Raw genomic sequence first — 22521 nt, 5'->3', positions numbered from 1 at the left:
GATCCCGTAAATACATACAGGTGAAGACTTGTTTTTTACTGTAAGGCAGAACGTTGGCGATATCTTGTGGTGCAGATGGAGATAATCGTACAACAGGATCTCTGTACACAGTCTGTGTTCTAGTGGGAAGTGACAGTGGGAGACAGTCCTGTGACTCCTGTCCTATCTGAGATTTATTATCAGTCCCTGCTGACGTCAGTCTCAGTGACTCACAGCCCAACCTGACAGCAGAGAATCAGCAGCCACAAGTGACAGTGATATAGGGGGGCACACTCGGAGGTTTTTATGGCTCTCGCTGTCCAGCCTGTCAGAACAACTTATTGGTATGAAGCATTTTATGTATGAAGCCCTGGCTGTTATTACACAGCATGAGAGTGTGCCAGATTACATTACAGCGTGTACAGTATGTCTGGGATAGTCCAGCCCTCCACATGGCTTCCTCCACTCTGTGTGTGTTTATCCAACGCTGGAGAATCGCCAACAAACTTATCTCTTTAACCCGCTGGGGACTTTTTGGAAAGTCCCTTGTTCTCCTAGACTCCTACACCCATCTTTTTTTTTGGTTTTCTTGTATTTGGTGTTACTCGGGTGGCACCAGTCAGAACACCTGCCTGTATTCCTCCACTCTGTGACCGGTTCATTTACTGGATCCCCAGGCTCTGCCTGACAGACTAGGCGCAGTAGCTGGTCCTATACAGTATGTCCATTGTAGTTCTACCACACAACTTCCCGATTCACCACTATTGTTCCTATTAATGGATTTTATGGAAGTCTTGTTCTCTATCATTGCTCTTCGGCTGAACATGGGACAGTACTGCCCGGAACACTGATAAGTGCTCAGTTTGGCCATATACATACATATACCGCTGACCTAAGTACAGCAACCATCTTCCAAGCACTGGCCCCAAAACAACCACAGTAGAAATCTGGCCAATCGCACTTCTAATGATGTCACTTATAGCGTTCTGGTCTATTGTTGTGAGGTCCGGTCTAGGAGGCCATCTTGTCTTTTAGGGTTACCTGCATATGTCACCAGACATTCCCTATTCTGCAGCCTCTTCCTGCAACTTTCCAGGTAATAACAAGAAACAACTGTATTCAGAAGAACAGGACCCACTGTGTTATTAATATTACACAATCCATAGTACTACTAACACAGCGGGCTATAATTTTCTCCTCACATTGCACCATATTACCCATGAAAAGCAGTACAAACGCACAAAGCGAGCAAAAACTCAATATATATTCTGTGTATTATAAATGACTATATTACTGGTGCAGTAATCTTTATTTAACCAGCACCTCACACCATTGCGTTGTAGGTTTTATAAAATAGAGTTAGGGCTAAGAGAAATGGCGGCATAAATGGGATTATTGTACATCAGCTTCTCTCTGTTCTCCCCCAGCATGAGGAGGCGGCCGGCAATCCGTTTCAGAGGCGGCTGGAGGCCGAGCAGGTGAAAGTGATGAACAGAATCTCCCAGCTGGAGCAGGAGATCCGAGAACTGCAGCTGCAGAGGCGAGAGCTGAAAATAGAGGTAACCTGCTTCATCTGGGTATGGTGCCCCTCATGCTCTTCTCTCGCTCTAGTCACAAATAATATATATATATATATGTATATATATATATATTAATATATAAATATATATATATATAATATAAGCCAGCCAGGAACACACAGTATCCCAACAAATCCTCCAAACTGCGCAGATTCCGGACTATAGACAGTAAAAAGGTCGACATTGTCTAGATAAACTCCAGATGTTAGACAGTCAATAAGTCGACACACTAAATGTCGACATGTAAGAAGGTCGATGTGTACAAATGGTTGACATGGTCAAAAGGTCAACACAAAAATGGTCGACACATATATATTTTTTGTAATTACAGTTAGGCACTTACCCCGACGATTAGGGGTTATGCACCAGGAGGGAGGGTTAGGGTGAAAATTAGGGCTAGAAAACCAAAAAAAAAAAACATAGACCATTTTTGTGGCGACCTTTTGACACTGTCGACCATTTTTACCTGTCGACCTTCTTACATGCCAACCTTTAGTGTGTCGGCATTTTGTCCCTGTCGATCTTTTGTCCCAGTCGACCTATTGACTGTCTAACATCTGGTGTCTATGTAGACACTGTCAACCTTTTACTGTCTTGTCTGCTAATCCGCTCCCAAAGCGCACAGAACGCTGCTGCTAGGAATTGTGGGTATGGACCTGTACATGTGTATGGTAGCATATGACCTCTTACAGAGACACTATAGATGTGAAAGTCTCTTTTCCCTGTAATTTTACTATATGTAGGGGAGTCAGATAGCCTTATCACTGGCAGTGTACATTTATGTGTGTATGTGGTTCCTTATAACGCACAGGTGTTCCTGTTATATACTGGAGTGATTACATCACTAGGCAGCGATTGTACAAATATAATTCAGAGATCTTTATAAAAATATTGAGGTTCCCCAAATGGATACTTGTGAATGCCGTGTGCTGTGGTCTCACATGGGGGAGATGCACTAAGTTTTGGAGAGTGATAAAGTGGAGAGAGATAAAGTCCCAAACAATCAGCTCCTAAATGTCATTTTTTCAATCACAGCCTGTAACGTGACAGTTAGGAGCTTTATCTCTTTCCACTTTGTCTCTCTCCAAGGATTAGTACATCTCAACCAAAAGTGTGAGAGTTTTTAGAAGTGGAGATGTCGCCCATAGCAACCAATCAGATTCTAGCTAGTATCTTCTAGAAGGTGCTATTTAAATGTTAAGTAGAATCTGATTGGCAAGTTTACCCCCCAAGACTGCACTTCACCCTTGCTATTAGGAAGCCGGGTGCTTGTAGTTGCATGGGAGAACCAGGTATTGGTGTACTGATAGATACAAGCTGCAGTCCTTATACCAGGGGTGGGGAACCTTGTTTCTGCCGAGGGCCATTTTGATGTATATAACATTATTTGCGGGCATGGATCAGGCCATGCCCCCTCCGCGTGATGTCACACGGGGACGGGGTCATAATTGCCAGTGAATACAGCAATGCCCGGAGTATCCTCAGGATGCTCCGGGGAGCTGTAAGGGCAGCGGTGTGACCGTCTGAAGCGTCCTAAGGACGCTCCAGGTGGCACTGCTGCATAGATTCTGGCTGCAGGGTGCCATTCTAAGCACCCTGCTAGCCAGATGAGGCTAGGAGAAAAGAGCTCCGAGGGCCAGACCAAATGATTCCGAGGGCCTTATACGTCCCCCGTGCAGGAGGTTCCCTGTCGCGGCATTATACAGTTCAGCATGTAGCTATTAGCACTAAAAGGGGGGCAAAGCCATTGCAGTTTCTGATTTATACTATTCTAGTATAGTACTGTACTGTACTATACTATACTATACTGTACTATACTATACTATAATGCTTTGTTATATTATGCCATCCCTTTCTGGAGTTGTATAAAACCATACTTTTGTAGGATGTCCATAAAACATCCAGATTAGGGTGACACCTCCCAGTCTCCCAGGAAAGGTGGCGCATTCTCCCTGAAAAGCGCTTCCCTGCCTGCCAGGCTGATGGGGCATGCCGGGATGAAATAGCGCATCACCAAGCTCTGCCACACCAGTGATCATAGGGTGAGCAGGAGGTGTGATGATGCAATGACCTACGTCATAGGCACCTTCTATAGCACTAGCATGTGCAACTTCCTTGCCGGGTAATGTACTTTGTGACCACCCATGGTACGCTCCTGTCCCTGCTCTGCACTCCTCCTTCCCTTGTTGTTCTGGGTTTTGGTTTGATTTCGGATCCACCTGTCTTTCCTAGTGACCCCTCCCTATGTCATCCTCTTTGAATAACAAACCGAATCTGTCCTGCATCCTGACAAACCGGTATTTCTAGACCACGCACCCTGGGGAGGGGGAGGAACCGAAACCAGTGGGAGAGGATGGCACTGCAGTTTTGGAAGATCAGTCATGTGTCGTGTCGTGTCACGTGGACGCTGTGGATTTCAAACACAAACTCCCAGCATGCTTTGCGAGGCAATTGTCAGGTCGTACTGGGACATGAGATAGAGAGAGTCACTTATACATGCTGGAGCCATTTAGAGCGCTGGGCCAACTTCCTCAAGAATGCGCCATTTGTTAATCATCCTTCCTAGGGAATTGATGAGTTAAATATTGGTACAGCCCACACAATTGCTGCTTACACAGCATGCCAGGGGAAATGAAACAATGGTATTAGGTCACAATTGCACAATAACCAGGTATTCTGCTTATAATATAGTTTTTAAAGTTTATTTAATATGCTAGTGCAAATAGCGCAATTGTGCTGTTAGCTGATCGGAGATCTGATTTAATTGCTTTAAGCTGACCACACACTAAACGACTTTCAATCGATGCAATGTCGTTAACGATTCCCTTGAACTCCCTGGCAGTCCTGGGCAAACGATATCATGCAAAAAGTGTTCAACGACCTAACGATATATCGTGCGATTTTCACAATCTGTCGCTAAAGAGATTGACAGTAATTTCCTGCAGTAGGGAAGATCAGAAGCTACGATTAACGACCCGTGGGACCGCGCATCGGATCGTCATTGCTCGTGGAAACTGCATCATTTGCACGAATTTGAACGATTTATCGTTCCGATGCGTCGAAATTGTGCAAATTGTGCAGAAAATCATCTACAGTGTAGCCAGCTTTAGCCTGACTGGTACTATTGAACGCATAGTTGTACTAAATTTAGAACTAAATGAAATACTTCAGCATAGAAATCCTATTATCCAGTCGTTAATGAAAGAGATTGTCAAATAAAGCTGGAAGTGTTTGAAAACGCGCTTAATGGAAATTGCAGGTACAGGGAGGGGGGAGGTTCTCCCGCCATCATGGCCCCCGTCTGTGCCTTTGAGTCACTGACATTTGTTTATTTTGCTTGTACAGAGCGCTGGATGTATTGTGCCTCTGGCCTCCTTTGGTAAATGCTGCTTGTATAAACTGCAGACCTTTGTACACGGCTGTACTAATAAGCCTGGGGACTGTTACAGGACCTATAGACAAATCGGAACCTTTGTGGCTGTTGTTTTGCTGGAGACCTCCCTGATTCTATGGCCTTTAGTTGAATGTGTTCCTATGTGCGCTGACCACTCCAGGGCCAGATATAGCATTAAGCACCCATGCCTTGGGGCTGCAGAATATGGGAGATCTCTCTGACCCAACACAGCACTGTATGTCAGTCCTTTTATCATTTAGCAAATCAAAATGAACTGATGAAGGGAGAAAAATCAACTAAAGGGGGCTGAGATGTGGTGGGTGGGAGAAAGTTCAATTAACTGTGAGGAGAAGAATTACTTGAAGAGTGTGATATATCTGATGAAGGGATGTTAAGGTGGTCCTACAGCAGGCATGGACTACCTTTAACTCTTCCGGTGTAACTACAAGTCCCAGCATACCTTGTCATCTGTCACCTATCTGCTGTCTGCAATGCTAAGGTTTGTAGTTTCAAAACTTCTGGACAGACAAAGGTAATATTTTGGCAAATTTTAGGGGTCTATTCACTAAGCCTTGCAGAGGAGAGAGATAAAGTACCAACCAGTCAGCTCCTAACTGTTCCTTTACAGGCTGTGGGGTCTATTTCCTAAGCCTTGGGTCGAGATAAAGTGAACAGATAAAGTACCAGCCAACCAGCTACTAACTGTCATTTTTCAAACACATATACAGCCTATGACATGACAGTTAGGAGCTGGTTGGTTGGTACTTTATCTCCGTTCACTTTATCTGCATCCAAGGCTTAGTAAATAGACCCCTGTGTTTGAAAAATGACAGTTAGGAGCTGATTGGTTGGTACTTTATCTCTCTCCAAGGCTTAATGATGATCATGCCACGAAAAAGATCGATGCCCTCGGACGTGCCGAATTCAGTTGAATTTCAGAACAATCCAAATAGTTTGAGCTTCTCTCTCCATAGAAGAACCCCGTAGGATTAATAATAGTAAATATTTGAAATGATCAAACCGTTTATTACCAACACAAACAATGGTCTTAAATCATTGCGTAGGTTGTCCCTTCAAAGTGCCATTAACTACATAGGCCCGTATTCAATTTGAGCCGAGCCGCGATACTTTGTTGCCTCCCGGACTTTTCGTCTACATCGCGTGTTTTGCAGGTGGAAAAGTATTGGGCGCGTGCCCGCGTATCGCCGTATTCAATTTGAAAGTATGCGAAAACAGGACCCAGCGAAACTTAAACAAGCGGAAAGTACTTTCAGTTTTGGGGAAATCAGCCTGACACCCCCCAAAAGATGCTCTGACATGGGGGTTCCCTATGGTACCCCCCGATTTGGCTTGCTGAAGGTATTTTGTGTTTTTAAACGGGCTCAATAGCTGCTAAATAGCGATTTTGTATAAGTGGTGCAGAATAGTATTCAGGAGGTTTTTCTGCAGAAAATAACTTATCCCAGCAAATTTGGGGTACTTGAAAATGGGGGTCAGCATATTTTAAAGTTGCTAAAGTTAAGTTAAAAAATTTGTGAAAAATCCACCTGCGGCAAGTCCCTGTAATGAAAATATCACCTGGGGCATACTTGGGGACCCCCCAGAGTCACGTTCGCTAGTTTTTAACTTTGTCCCCCAACTTTTTTTTTTTCGCCTCCAAATTCAAAGTGATTTTTTGGGGTGTCCTTAACTGTTTTTAAAAAAATTTTTTTTTACACAGTTTACCTTTTACGGGACTGTCTAAAGGCTGCACGGGGGTTCCCCCAACGTTGCACCCCAAAACCCCAATTCTACACTTTTTTCCGCCTGCTATTCATAGGCAAATATTTTTCGCCTATTACATTGCATTGAGGCAGAAAGTCTTTCAAATCGAATACGGAGTAAAATCAAAACAGCCGAAAATGACGTCATCGGCGAAAAGTTTTCGCTAAAAACACACGAAAACGGCTTTTCGCTCCAAATTGAATACGGGCCATAGTGTCAGCAGCTATTTTTGTCCTAAACTATTCACTATAATGCATCCCTCAATTCACTGATCCTTGCACAGATCTTGGGCTGCCACTATGGGCGATCCGGGAAGGCAGGGACAAGGGACAAGTGCACCATCGTGGTAAGGCGCAGTTGTGGGTGGTGTCACTATGATGCGATTGCCCTGCCTGCTCCCTCCACAAGAAAGTGCAGCGAAATCCGGGAAGGGGCTACCTTGCCGTGAGTCCTGGGGGACTTCCCGAAATTCGGGAGACTCCCGGACACCCCAGTAGCGTAGGCAATAATTAATTCATTAGACGCCATTGACAACACTGATGTTCTTCTTGCCTGTGGACTTTGGTGCACTGAGAGCACTCTGGTGATTTCCTCCCCTCCACGTCTTTAAAATAACCTCCGCCAAGGTTTATACATCTGTGCAGTTACGGAGGTTTACATCCAAATCCCCGATCACAATGCCAACTTGTCTTTTGACGGCGTCGAGAGATTCCTACCAAACCTGTGGCTCGTGTGCCTGGCTCCTCCTAAGTGTGTACACAGGAGATTGTTTATGCTGAGTGTCTGGACGGGTGTACCCCACTGTGTGGGTGTTGTGTGACAATGGAACAATACAGCTACTTAGCACATCCATACAGTACAACCTTTTTTTTTACTTGTAATGCTACATTTAGAGGAGACGTGCCAGACACCCTGCTCCATTGATGCCCAGGACTTCTCCAAGGCTCAGGCTTGGAGAGGTCCGTGTAGAGTTTATAGTTCTGGAGGCAGCCTCATTTGTCACGGCGGAATTTTATTTTTTACAATAAGATTCTATGTTCCTTTCGGAAGTGTTGTAATTGGAGAAAGCTTATAGAATTGGGCAACTCCAGAATGCTGCCTGTCACCTTGTTATCGGTGAGAGCCTCTGAGTTGGAATTCCGGGGAAGACTGACCGAGCAGGAAGCACAGACTGACAGTAGGTGAAGGAAGCAATGTGCAAGAACAGCAACTATTTGTGCTATTTACCACCGGTAATGCCGAAGTGACTGTTCATTGCTAGCCTATGTGAGATCTAGCTATGCCTGTAGACATGACACGTCTTCGGTGGCTTATAATATAATGTCTTCTACTTGTCCTCCTACAACTCTTCCGAAAGATGTTCTTCTTTTTATACCTTCTGTGCTTTTCAGCCATGTGTTCACATCAGTGATAGTTTAATACAGTGGGATACGGCTGTCTGAATACACTTGTATATAACGTACAGGGCAATGTTGTATCCAAGGGCAAACGCCTGATGATATAATGACATGGCTCGAATCACTAAAGGAAGCTAGGATGAAAATGTATTCAGTAAGTCACAGTCGTGCATCTACTGAAGGTGATCTATACACTACCCTAATGGTATCGCCAGCTCTGCTGAGCATGTGGGTCCTTTGGTGACACGTTAGCTACTAACAATGCATTAACTACTGTTTACTTAAATGTATCAACTGTTTTAGAGATGAAGAATTTGAAAGCCTAGACCAGTATCTTTTCAAACTCACTTGACAAAGGTCTGCTGGATTCTCATGCAGGGCATAATATCTGTAAAAACTCACCAAATTACACACAGTTATACAGGTTGAGTCTCCCATATCCAAAATGCTTGGGACCAGGGGTATTTTGGATATCGGAATATTCTGTATATTGGAATATTTGCATACCATAATGAAATGTCTTGGGAATGGGACTCAAATCTACACACAGAATGCATTTATGTTCTATATACACCTTATACACACAGCCTGCAGGTCATTTTATACAATATTTTTAATAATTTTGTGCATCAAAAAAGTTTGTGTACATACATGAAATTCATTTATATTTCATATGCACCCTATACACACAGCCTGAAGGTTATTTTATACTGTATTTTAATAATTTTGTGCTTTAATCAAAGTTTGTGTACATTGAACCATCAGAAACCAAAGGTTTCACTTTCTCAGTCATGCTAAAATATTCCGTATTTCGGAGTATTTGTATATGGGAAACTCAACCTGTAATGATTTTAAAATCATCTTATTAACTGGCAGGATTCAGCCTTTGGGCTGAATCCCAATTGATTTCTCGGTATAATGTGAGAGATGCCAGGAAGAGGGCTGGTAATGCCATTTTCCTTCTAGCGTAGTGAAAGCTGTGACCAGCAGACTGAGAAAAATGCAGCAAGGTTCCTAGTGGGCGGGGCTTGTCTGTTAATCATATACCCCCCTGTGGTGTGCCTTCAGGTGGAGATGGAGCTGGCCCTGCTGGAAGGGGAGCTAAGGACGGAGAGGAAAGAGATGGAGAGAGACGAGGAAATGATCAGGGGCTTCCATGAGCAGCTCGGAGAGACGGAGAGGAAGTGGAAGGAGGAAAGAGACAAGGTGAGCACTGTTTCTATACTTAGAAGCAAAATGTGTCTGTTACGGATTGAGGCATCGTGGTCTCTGGCCCCCATTTCGTGCCTTGTATCATCATTTTAACTGCTAGAACAGCGAAAATGGGTCTGAATTTGGAAACCGATGACCCCGTACCCAGTCACCTGTATCCGGGAGTGTTGCAGTTGTCTAAACGCTGCCGGCCTCATGTAATATGTTTGGCGCAATTTAGCTGCATGGAGGCCAATGTAGTGACCTTTTATGATGCCCTTAATGTAAATTCAACTACATGCCAGTCCCATTTGCTTTGTGCCATTTCACTGGGGTTTTTGAACTTGTGCCTTTAAGGGCAGATCTAATGCTAGTGGGGTACCTTGGTCTAATAACAATGAGGCCTAGTTCTTTCCATCTCTGATGGCGCACTGAGATTATAGGTTAGGTTAAGCTTGGATTACTTGTGGCTCTCCGGCTGATGTCTCCCATCATACCACATCCATTGAAAATGCAACTTTCACTTAACCGCCAGGTATAATCCCTGCACAAAGGAACATTAAACTGTCTCAATTTCATTGTAAATCACAATTTCTTTTACACCAGTAAAGTTGTGTTTTTAATTAAATGTAGGATGGAATAGGAAGTGATGTAGAAATACGGAGGTGCTGGTTCTTGTAGTTCCAGAGAAGTTACCTACCTGTGATGTACAGTAGGCACACTGCCTGGGGTATTAGGGGTAGTATAAACATACTGTTTGTTAAGTAAAACTTCATGGCCCCTTCCTGTCCCCGCAGGATAAACTGCTGCTGCCGAATGAAAAGAAGAAAGTGAAAGAACTGGAGCAGAAGATATCGGAGTGCCGCGCACAGCTGGACAACCAGCCAGAGAGTCTGAGAGAGCAGCTCAGGAAGCAAATTCAGGAGGTGAGCAGAGACGCCAACCGGGTTCCTCTGTACACAATCTGTTTGTTATGGATGCTGGTGCCTAATGATCAGTATGTTTACCCTCTGATGGAGATCACAGGCTCCTATGGAATAATGTCTCTGTGGCTCAGAGGGAACAGACGTGCTGTGGTTGTATATTTCTCGGGTTGTATTGTGATTTACGTGTAAAGGCGGAAGGCTCTTACTGATTTGCTTGTTTTTGTAGAAGATGGTGCTGTGTAAAAAGAGGGACTAATCAGTATGCGGTTCTGTTCCAGATAACTGCCATGTATTCCTCATCTAGGGGGATAGTCTGTATGGTAGCGGTACCGATTCTTCAGATAATGGTTCAATGTTTTGAGAGATAATGGTGCAAGCTGTATTCTGTTTATCATTAAATGGTTTATTTCTAGTTGAAGGCTTGGTGTTGGGATTATCAGTGTGTGGTTCATCTCTGGATGAATATTGGGTGTTGGGTTTATCAGTGTGTGGTTCATCTCTGGATGAATATTGGGTGTTGGGTTTATCAGTGTGTGGTTCATCTCTGGATGAGTGTTGGGATTATCAATGTGTGGTTCATCTCTGGATGAGTGTTGGGATTATCAGTGTGTGGTTCATCTCTGGATGAGTGTTGGGATTATCAGTGTGTGGTTCATCTCTAGATGAGTGTTGGGATTATCAGTGTGTGGTTCATCTCTAGATGAGTGTTGGGATTATCAGTGTGTGGTTCATCTCTGGATGAATATTGGGTGTTGGGTTTATCAGTGTGTGGTTCATCTCTGGATGAGTGTTGGGATTATCAGTGTGTGGTTCATCTCTAGATGAGTGTTGGGATTATCAGTGTGTGGTTCATCTCTGGATGAGTGTTGGGATTATCAGTGTGTGGTTCATCTCTAGATGAATATTTGCTGTTGGGATTTCCAGAGTCTGGTTCATCTCTGGATGAATATTGGGTGTTGGGTTTATCGGTTTATCAGTGTGTGGTTCATCTCTAGATGTATATTTGGTGTTGGGATTATAAATGTGTGGTTTATCTCTAGATGAAGATTTAGTGTTAGGTTTATTATTGTATGGTTCTTCTCCAGATGAAGACATGGTGTTGGGATTATCAGTGTGTGATTCGTCTCTAGACAAAGATATGGTGTCAGGTTTATCATTGAATGGTTTATCGCTAAATGAAATCTTGGTGTTGGGATTATAAATGTGTTGTTCATCTCTAAATGAAGTCTTGGTGTTAGGATTATCAGTGTATGGTTCATCTCTAGATGAAGGCTTGATGTTGGGATTATCAGTGTGTGGTTCATCTCTAGATGAAGGCTTGGTGTTGGGTTTATCAGTGAATGGTTTATCAATAGATGAATATTTGGTTTACGGATTATCAGTGTATGGTTCATCTCTAGATGAAGGCTTGATGTTGGGATTATTAGTGTGTGGTTCAGCTCTAGATGAAGGCTTGGTGTTGGGATTATCAGTGTATGGTTCATATCTATATGAAGTCTTGCTGTTAGGATTATTAGTGTGTGGTTCATCTCTAAATGAAGATCTGGTGCCAGGTTTATCAGTGAATGGTTTATCGCTAGATGAAGGCTTGATGTTAGGATTATCAGTGTATGGTTCATCTCTAGATGAAGGTTTGGTGTTAGGATTATCAGTGTATGGTTCAGATCTAGATGAAGGCTTGGTGTTAGGTTTATCAGTGAATGGATTATCGCTAGATGAAGGCGTGGTGTTGGGTTTGTCAGTGTATGGTTCATCTCTAGATGAAGGCTTGGTGTTATTATTATTAGTGTGTGGTTTATCGCTAGATGAAGGCTTGGTGTTGGGTTTATCAGTGAATGGTTTATCGCTAGATGAAGGGTTGGTGTTGGGTTTATCAGTGAATGGTTTATCGCTAGATGAAGGCTTGGTGTTGGGTTTATCAGTGAATGGATTATCGCTAGATGAAGGCTTGGTGTTGGGTTTACCAGTGAATGGTTTATCGCTAGATGAAGGCTTAGTGATGGGTTTATCAGTGAATGGTTTATCGCTAGATGAAGGCTTGGTGTTGGGTTTATCAGTGTATGGTTCATCTCTAGATGAAGGCTTAGTGTTGGGTTTATCAGTGAATGATTTATCGCTAGATGAAGGCTTGGTGTTGGGTTTATCAGTGAATGATTTATCGCTAGATGAAGGCTTGGTGTTGGGTTTATCAGTGATGGTTTATTGGTAGATGAAGGCTTGGTGTTGGGTTTATCAGTGAATGGTTTATCGCTAGATGAAGATTTGGTGTTAGGATTATCAGTGAATGGTTTATCGCTAGATGAAGGTTTGGTGTTAGGATTATCAGTGTGTGGTTCATCTCTAGATGAAGGCTTAGTGTTGGGTTTATCAGTGAATGATTTATCGCTAGATGAAGGCTTGGTGTTGGGTTTATCAGTGAATGGTTTATTGCTAGAGAAAGGCTTGGTGTTGGGTTTATCAGTGTGTGGTTCATCTCTGGATGAGTGTTGGGATTATCAGTGTGTGGTTCATCTCTAGATGAGTGTTGGGATTATCAGTGTGTGGTTCATCTCTGGATGAGTGTTGGGATTATCAGTGTGTGGTTCATCTCTAGATGAATATTTGCTGTTGGGATTTCCAGAGTCTGGTTCATCTCTGGATGAATATTGGGTGTTGGGATTATAAATGTGTGGTTTATCTCTAGATGAAGATTTAGTGTTAGGTTTATTATTGTATGGTTCTTCTCCAGATGAAGACATGGTGTTGGGATTATCAGTGTGTGATTTGTCTCTAGACAAAGATATGGTGTCAGGTTTATCATTGAATGGTTTATCGCTAAATGAAATCTTGGTGTTGGGATTATAAATGTGTTGTTCATCTCTAAATGAAGTCTTGGTGTTAGGATTATCAGTGTATGGTTCATCTCTAGATGAAGGCTTGATGTTGGGATTATCAGTGTGTGGTTCATCTCTAGATGAAGGCTTGGTGTTGGGTTTATCAGTGAATGGTTTATCAATAGATGAATATTTGGTTTACGGATTATCAGTGTATGGTTCATCTCTAGATGAAGGCTTGATGTTGGGATTATTAGTGTGTGGTTCAGCTCTAGATGAAGGCTTGGTGTTGGGATTATCAGTGTATGGTTCATATCTATATGAAGTCTTGCTGTTAGGATTATTAGTGTGTGGTTCATCTCTAAATGAAGATCTGGTGCCAGGTTTATCAGTGAATGGTTTATCGCTAGATGAAGGCTTGATGTTAGGATTATCAGTGTATGGTTCATCTCTAGATGAAGGTTTGGTGTTAGGATTATCAGTGTATGGTTCAGATCTAGATGAAGGCTTGGTGTTAGGTTTATCAGTGAATGGATTATCGCTAGATGAAGGCGTGGTGTTGGGTTTGTCAGTGTATGGTTCATCTCTAGATGAAGGCTTGGTGTTATTATTATTAGTGTGTGGTTTATCACTAGATGAAGGCTTGGTGTTGGGTTTATCAGTGAATGGTTTATCGCTAGATGAAGGGTTGGTGTTGGGTTTATCAGTGAATGGTTTATCGCTAGATGAAGGCTTGGTGTTGGGTTTATCAGTGAATGGATTATCGCTAGATGAAGGCTTGGTGTTGGGTTTACCAGTGAATGGTTTATCGCTAGATGAAGGCTTAGTGATGGGTTTATCAGTGAATGGTTTATCGCTAGATGAAGGCTTGGTGTTGGGTTTATCAGTGTATGGTTCATCTCTAGATGAAGGCTTAGTGTTGGGTTTATCAGTGAATGATTTATCGCTAGATGAAGGCTTGGTGTTGGGTTTATCAGTGAATGATTTATCGCTAGATGAAGGCTTGGTGTTGGGTTTATCAGTGAATGGTTTATTGGTAGATGAAGGCTTGGTGTTGGGTTTATCAGTGAATGGTTTATCGCTAGATGAAGATTTGGTGGTAGGATTATCAGTGAATGGTTTATCGCTAGATGAAGGTTTGGTGTTAGGATTATCAGTGTGTGGTTCATCTCTAGATGAAGGCTTAGTGTTGGGTTTATCAGTGAATGATTTATCGCTAGATGAAGGCTTGGTGTTGGGTTTATCAGTGAATGGTTTATTGCTAGAGAAAGGCTTGGTGTTGGGTTTATCAGTGAATGGTTTATTGGTAGATGAAGGCTTGGTGTTGGGTTTATCAGTGAATGGTTTATCGCTAGATGAAGATTTGGTGTTAGGATTATCAGTGTGTGGTTCATCTCTAGATGAAGACTTGGTGTTGGGTTTATCAGAGTGTGGTTCATCTCTAGATTTTTAGCGTACAATTCTCTGGATGAAGATTTATGTGGAATTAGACAAAAACACATTTTCTGCTGCACATTCACAAAGAATTTGTACATACACGGCAAGTCCTGCACTAAGGGAGCCGCAACGGGTGTTGGAGGGGGAGGGTAAGGACGACCAATGTTTAAGAAGGAAGTTCACTCAAAATGAGTCCCATGTTGACATCAAAATAAGCGCATATGTCTCCGTTTGGAGGCAGTTTACTTGCTGGTGCCCAACACAAAATGTGAATTGATGACGATCAGCTGCTGCATCTGCATCTTCCCCATTTATGCGAATACTGTAGTAATGTGGCTGCCGCAGTCTCTGTGCATTATTACAGTGATATTAGCAGTCTGTCCCCACAGTAGTGATGTGGCTGCCGCAGTCTCTGTGCATTATTACAGGGATATTAGCAGTCTGCCCCCACAGTAGTAATGTGGCTGCCGCAGTCTATGTGCATTATTACAGGGATATTAGCAGTCTGCCCCCACAGTAGTGATGTGGCTGCCGCAGTCTATGTACATTATTACAGTGATATTAGCAGTCTGTCCCCACAGTAGTAATGTGGCTGTCGCAGTCTATGTACATTATTACAGGGATATTAGCAGTCTGCCCCCACTGTAGTAATGTGGCTGCCGCAGTCTATGTGCATTATTACAGGGATATTAGCAGTCTGCCCCCACAGTAGTGATGTGGCTGCCGCAGTCTCTGTGCATTATTACAGGGATATTAGCAGTCTGTCCCCACAGTAGTAATGTGGCTGTCGCAGTCTATGTATATTATTACAGTGATATTAGCAGTCTGCCCCCACAGTAGTAATGTGGCTGCCGCAGTCTCTGTGCATTATTACAGTGATATTAGCAGTCTGCCCCCACAGTAGTGATGTGGCTGCCGCAGTCTATGTGCATTATTACAGTGATATTAGCAGTCTGCCCCCACAGTAGTGATGTGGCTGCCGCAGTCTATGTGCATTATTACAGTGATATTAGCAGTCTGCCCCCACAGTAGTGATGTGGCTGCCGCAGTCTATGTGCATTATTACAGGGATATTAGCAGTCTGCCCCCACAGTAGTAATGTGGCTGCCGCAGTCTATGTGCATTATTACAGTGATATTAGCAGTCTGCCCCCACAGTAGTAATATGGCTGCCGCAGTCTATGTACATTATTACAGGGATATTAGCAGTCTGCCCTCACAGTAGTAATGTGGCTGCCGCAGTCTATGTACATTATTACAGTGATATTAGCAGTCTGCCCCCACTGTAGTGATGTGGCTGCCGCAGTCTATGTGCATTATTACAGGGATATTAGCAGTCTGCCCCCACTGTAGTGATGTGGCTGCCGCAGTCTATGTACATTATTACAGTGATAGTAGCAGTCTGCCCCCACAGTAGTGATGTGGCTGCCGCAGTCTATGTGCATTATTACAGTGATATTAGCAGTCTGCCCCCACAGTAGTGATGTGGCTGCCGCAGTCTCTGTGCATTATTACAGTGATATTAGCAGTCTGCCCCCACAGTAGTAATGTGGCTGCCGCAGTCTATGTGCATTATTACAGGGATATTAGCAGTCTGCCCCCACAGTAGTAATGTGGCTGCCGCAGTCTATGTACATTATTACAGGGATATTAGCAGTCTGCCCTCACAGTAGTAATGTGGCTGCCGCAGTCTATGTACATTATTACAGGGATATTAGCAGTCTGCTCCCACAGTAGTAATGTGGCTACCGCAGTCTATGTACATTATTACAGGGATATTAGCAGTCTGCCCCCACTGTAGTGATGTGGCTGCCGCAGTCTATGTACATTATTACAGTGATATTAGCAGTCTGCCCCCACAGTAGTGATGTGGCTGCCGCAGTCTATGTGCATTATTACAGTGATATTAGCAGTCTGCCCCCACAGTAGTGATGTGGCTGCCGCAGTCTATGTGCATTATTACAGTGATATTAGCAGTCTGCCCCCACAGTAGTAATGTGGCTGCCGCAGTCTATGTGCATTATTACAGGGATATTAGCAGTCTGCCCCCACAGTAGTAATGTGGCTGCCGCAGTCTATGTGCATTATTACAGTGATATTAGCAGTCTGCCCCCACTGTAGTGATGTGGCTGCCGCAGTCTATGTGCATTATTACAGGGATATTAGCAGTCTGCCCCCACAGTAGTGATGTGGCTGCCGCAGTCTCTGTGCATTATTACAGTGATATTAGCAGTCTGCCCCCACAGTAGTAATGTGGCTGCCGCAGTCTATGTGCATTATTACAGGGATATTAGCAGTCTGCCCCCACAGTAGTAATGTGGCTGCCGCAGTCTATGTGCATTATTACAGTGATATTAGCAGTCTTCCCCCACAGTAGCAATGTGGCTGCCGCAGTCTCTGTGCATTATTACAGGGATATTAGCAGTCTGTCCCCACAGTAGTAATGTGGCTGTCGCAGTCTATGTATATTATTACAGTGATATTAGCAGTCTGCCCCCACAGTAGTAATGTGGCTGCCGCAGTCTATGTGCATTATTACAGTGATATTAGCAGTCTGCCCCCACAGTAGTGATGTGGCTGCCGCAGTCTCTGTGGATTATTACAGTGATATTAGCAGTCTGCCCCCACAGTAGTGATGTGGCTGCCGCAGTCTATGTGCATTATTACAGGGATATTAGCAGTCTGCCCCCACAGTAGTGATGTGGCTGCCGCAGTCTATGTGTATTATTACAGTGATATTAGCAGTCTGCCCCCACAGTAGTGATGTGGCTGCCGCAGTCTATGTACATTATTACAGTGATATTAGCAGTCTGCCCCCACAGTAGTAATGTTGCTGCCGCAGTCTATGTACATTATTACAGTGATATTAGCAGTCTGCCCCCACAGTAGTAATGTGGCTGCCGCAGTCTATGTGCATTATTACAGGGATATTAGCAGTCTGCCCCCACAGTAGTAATGTGGCTGCCGCAGTCTATGTGCATTATTACAGGGATATTAGCAGTCTGCCCCCACAGTAGTAATGTGGCTGCCGCAGTCTATGTACATTATTACAGGGATATTAGCAGTTTGCCCCCACAGTAGTGATGTGGCTGCCGCAGTCTATGTACATTATTACAGTGATATTAGCAGTCTGCCCCCACAGTAGTGATGTGGCTGCCGCAGTCTATGTACATTATTACAGTGATATTAGCAGTCTGCCCCCACAGTAGTGATGTGGCTGCCGCAGTCTATGTGCATTATTACAGGGATATTAGCAGTCTGCCCCCACAGTAGTGATGTGGCTGCCGCAGTCTATGTACATTATTACAGGGATATTAGCAGTCTGCCCCCACAGTAGTGATGTGGCTGCCGCAGTCTATGTGCATTATTACAGTGATATTAGCAGTCTGCCCCCACAGTAGTGATGTGGCTGCCGCAGTCTATGTACATTATTACAGGGATATTAGCAGTCTGCCCCCACAGTAGTAATGTGGCTGCCGCAGTCTATGTGCATTATTACAGGGATATTAGCAGTCTGCCCCCACAGTAGTGATGTGGCTGCCGCAGTCTATGTACATTATTACAGGGATATTAGCAGTCTGCCCCCACAGTAGTAATGTGGCTGCCGCAGTCTATGTGCATTATTACAAGGATATTAGCAGTCTGCCCCCACAGTAGTGATGTGGCTGCCGCAGTCTATGTACATTATTACAGGGATATTAGCAGTCTGCACACACAGTAGTGATGTGGCTGCCGCAGTCTATGTGCATTATTACAGGGATATTAGCAGTCTGCCCCCACAGTAGTGATGTGGCTGTCGCAGTCTATGTGCATTATTACAGTGATATTAGCAGTCTGCCCCCACAGTAGTAATGTGGCTGCCGCAGTCTATGTGCATTATTACAGTGATATTAGCAGTCTGCCCCCACAGTAGTAATGTGGCTGCCGCAGTCTATGTGCATTATTACAGGGATATTAGCAGTCTGCCCCCACAGTAGTAATGTGGCTACCGCAGTCTATGTACATTATTACAGTGATATTAGCAGTCTGCCCCCACAGTAGTAATGTGGCTGCCGCAGTCTATGTGCATTATTACAGTGATATTAGCAGTCTGCCCCCACAGTAGTAATGTGGCTGCCGCAGTCTATGTGCATTATTACAGGGATATTAGCAGTCTGCCCCCACAGTAGTGATGTGGCTGCCGCAGTCTATGTGCATTATTACAGGGATATTAGCAGTCTGCCCCCACAGTAGTAATGTGGCTGCCGCAGTCTATGTGCATTATTACAGTGATATTAGCAGTCTGCCCCCACAGTAGTAATGTGGCTGCCGCAGTCTATGTACATTATTACAGGGATATTAGCAGTCTGCCCTCACAGTAGTAATGTGGCTGCCGCAGTCTATGTACATTATTACAGTGATATTAGCAGTCTGCCCCCACTGTAGTGATGTGGCTGCCGCAGTCTATGTGCATTATTACAGGGATATTAGCAGTCTGCCCCCACTGTAGTGATGTGGCTGCCGCAGTCTATGTACATTATTACAGTGATAGTAGCAGTCTGCCCCCACAGTAGTGATGTGGCTGCCGCAGTCTATGTGCATTATTACAGTGATATTAGCAGTCTGCCCCCACAGTAGTGATGTGGCTGCCGCAGTCTCTGTGCATTATTACAGTGATATTAGCAGTCTGCTTCCACAGTAGTAATGTGGCTGCCGCAGTCTATGTGCATTATTACAGGGATATTAGCAGTCTGCCCCCACAGTAGTAATGTGGCTGCCGCAGTCTATGTACATTATTACAGGGATATTAGCAGTCTGCCCCCACAGTAGTAATGTGGCTGCCGCAGTCTATGTACATTATTACAGGGATATTAGCAGTCTGCCCTCACAGTAGTAATGTGGCTGCCGCAGTCTATGTACATTATTACAGGGATATTAGCAGTCTGCCCCCACAGTAGTAATGTGGCTACCGCAGTCTATGTACATTATTACAGGGATATTAGCAGTCTGCCCCCACTGTAGTGATGTGGCTGCCGCAGTCTATGTACATTATTACAGTGATATTAGCAGTCTGCCCCCACAGTAGTGATGTGGCTGCCGCAGTCTATGTACATTATTACAGTGATATTAGCAGTCTGCCCCCACAGTAGTGATGTGGCTGCCGCAGTCTATGTGCATTATTACAGTGATATTAGCAGTCTGCCCCCACAGTAGTAATCTGGCTGCCGCAGTCTATGTGCATTATTACAGGGATATTAGCAGTCTGCCCCCACAGTAGTAATGTGGCTGCCGCAGTCTATGTGCATTATTACAGTGATATTAGCAGTCTGCCCCCACTGTAGTGATGTGGCTGCCGCAGTCTATGTGCATTATTACAGGGATATTAGCAGTCTGCCCCCACAGTAGTGATGTGGCTGCCGCAGTCTCTGTGCATTATTACAGTGATATTAGCAGTCTGCCCCCACAGTAGTAATGTGGCTGCCGCAGTCTATGTGCATTATTACAGGGATATTAGCAGTCTGCCCCCACAGTAGTAATGTGGCTGCCGCAGTCTATGTGCATTATTACAGTGATATTAGCAGTCTGCCCCCACAGTAGCAATGTGGTTGCCGCAGTCTATGTGTATTATTACAGTGATAATAGCAGTCTGCCCTCACAGTAGTAATGTGGCTGGCGCAGTCTATTTACATTATTACAGTGATATTAGCAGTCTGCCCCCACAGTAGCAATGTGGCTGCCGCAGTCTATGTGCATTATTACACTGATATTAGCAGTCTGCCCCCACAGTAGTGATGTGGCTGCCGCAGTCTCTGTGGATTATTACAGTGATATTAGCAGTCTGCCCCCACAGTAGTGATGTGGCTGCCGCAGTCTATGTGCATTATTACAGGGATATTAGCAGTCTGCCCCCACAGTAGTGATGTGGCTGCCGCAGTCTATGTGTATTATTACAGTGATATTAGCAGTCTGCCCCCACAGTAGTGATGTGGCTGCCGCAGTCTATGTACATTATTACAGTGATATTAGCAGTCTGCCCCCACAGTAGTAATGTGGCTGCCGCAGTCTATGTACATTATTACAGTGATATTAGCAGTCTGCCCCCACAGTAGTAATGTGGCTGCCGCAGTCTATGTGCATTATTACAGGGATATTAGCAGTCTGCCCCCACAGTAGTAATGTGGCTGCCGCAGTCTATGTGCATTATTACAGGGATATTAGCAGTCTGCCCCCACAGTAGTAATGTGGCTGCCGCAGTCTATGTACATTATTACAGGGATATTAGCAGTTTGCCCCCACAGTAGTGATGTGGCTGCCGCAGTCTATGTACATTATTACAGTGATATTAGCAGTCTGCCCCCACAGTAGTGATGTGGCTGCCGCAGTCTATGTACATTATTACAGTGATATTAGCAGTCTGCCCCCACAGTAGTAATGTGGCTGCCGCAGTCTATGTGCATTATTACAGGGATATTAGCAGTCTGCCCCCACAGTAGTGATGTGGCTGCCGCAGTCTATGTGCATTATTACAGGGATATTAGCAGTCTGCCCCCACAGTAGTGATGTGGCTGCCGCAGTCTATGTACATTATTACAGGGATATTAGCAGTCTGCCCCCACAGTAGTGATGTGGCTGCCGCAGTCTATGTGCATTATTACAGTGATATTAGCAGTCTGCCCCCACAGTAGTGATGTGGCTGCCGCAGTCTATGTACATTATTACAGGGATATTAGCAGTCTGCCCCCACAGTAGTAATGTGGCTGCCGCAGTCTATGTGCATTATTACAGGGATATTAGCAGTCTGCCCCCACAGTAGTGATGTGGCTGCCGCAGTCTATGTACATTATTACAGGGATATTAGCAGTCTGCCCCCACAGTAGTAATGTGGCTGCCGCAGTCTATGTGCATTATTACAAGGATATTAGCAGTCTGCCCCCACAGTAGTGATGTGGCTGCCGCAGTCTATGTACATTATTACAGGGATATTAGCAGTCTGCACACACAGTAGTGATGTGGCTGCCGCAGTCTATGTGCATTATTACAGGGATATTAGCAGTCTGCCCCCACAGTAGTGATGTGGCTGCCGCAGTCTATGTGCATTATTACAGTGATATTAGCAGTCTGCCCCCACAGTAGTAATGTGGCTGCCGCAGTCTATGTGCATTATTACAGTGATATTAGCAGTCTGCCCCCACAGTAGTAATGTGGCTGCCGCAGTCTATGTGCATTATTACAGGGATATTAGCAGTCTGCCCCCACAGTAGTAATGTGGCTACCGCAGTCTATGTACATTATTACAGTGATATTAGCAGTCTGCCCCCACAGTAGTAATGTGGCTGCCGCAGTCTATGTGCATTATTACAGTGATATTAGCAGTCTGCCCCCACAGTAGTAATGTGCCTGCCGCAGTCTATGTGCATTATTACAGGGATATTAGCAGTCTGCCCCCACAGTAGTGATGTGGCTGCCGCAGTCTATGTGCATTATTACAGTGATATTAGCAGTCTGCCCCCACAGTAGTAATGTGGCTGCCGCAGTCTATGTGCATTATTACAGTGATATTAGCAGTCTGCCCCCACAGTAGTAATGTGGCTGCCGCAGTCTATGTGCATTATTACAGGGATATTAGCAGTCTGCCCCCACAGTAGTAATGTGGCTGCCGCAGTCTATGTGCATTATTACAGTGATATTAGCAGTCTGCCCCCACAGTAGTAATGTGGCTGCCGCAGTCTATGTGCATTATTACAGGGATATTAGCAGTCTACCCCCACAGTAGTAAGGAATATTTCCATTGGAAGGAGAAGGCGTCGGATATGTATATTGAAGTGAACTTAAAAAACAAACAAACAATAATTTTGTCTTTGTGTCTTGTCCTAAATTCCTTTGACATAGTGCAGAGGTTCTCAAACTTTTTTGAATCGCGGCGCCCTAGTGCATTGTTTTGACGACACCCCTAAGCCAATAGTTTGTTATTGAGAAGTTCAGAAAAAAAATTAGTAAAGTAGATTGTGCTTATATGTCATCCTTAGGCTCAGTTATGTGATGGGGACAAGTTTACGCTTCT

The 22521-nt window shown here is 44.3% G+C and overlaps 1 protein-coding gene across 5 annotated transcripts in view; it reads left to right on the top strand.

Moving 5' to 3' along the window:
- PHLDB3 (pleckstrin homology like domain family B member 3) overlaps nucleotides 1-22521 on the top strand; it is a 100616-nt gene that overhangs the window by 46449 nt on the left and 31646 nt on the right. For 4 of the 5 annotated variants that reach the window (XM_088449734.1, XM_088449735.1, XM_088449737.1 and 1 more), the window contains exons 3-5: nucleotides 1407-1538; nucleotides 9183-9320; nucleotides 10103-10231. In XM_088449734.1, the coding sequence (XP_088305860.1) occupies nucleotides 1407-1538; nucleotides 9183-9320; nucleotides 10103-10231 (399 nt within the window). The remainder of the gene's footprint in view (nucleotides 1-1406; nucleotides 1539-9182; nucleotides 9321-10102; nucleotides 10232-22521) is intronic. The other variant, XM_088449738.1, reaches the window with a different exon arrangement.

Source organism: Taudactylus pleione, unplaced genomic scaffold (assembly GCF_031769625.1).
Source record: "Taudactylus pleione unplaced genomic scaffold, aTauple2 ptg000494l, whole genome shotgun sequence".
Classification (NCBI taxonomy): Eukaryota; Metazoa; Chordata; class Amphibia; order Anura; family Myobatrachidae; genus Taudactylus; species Taudactylus pleione.
Note: the sequence above shows the minus strand (reverse complement) of the source record. Positions and strands in the feature narration are given on the sequence as shown.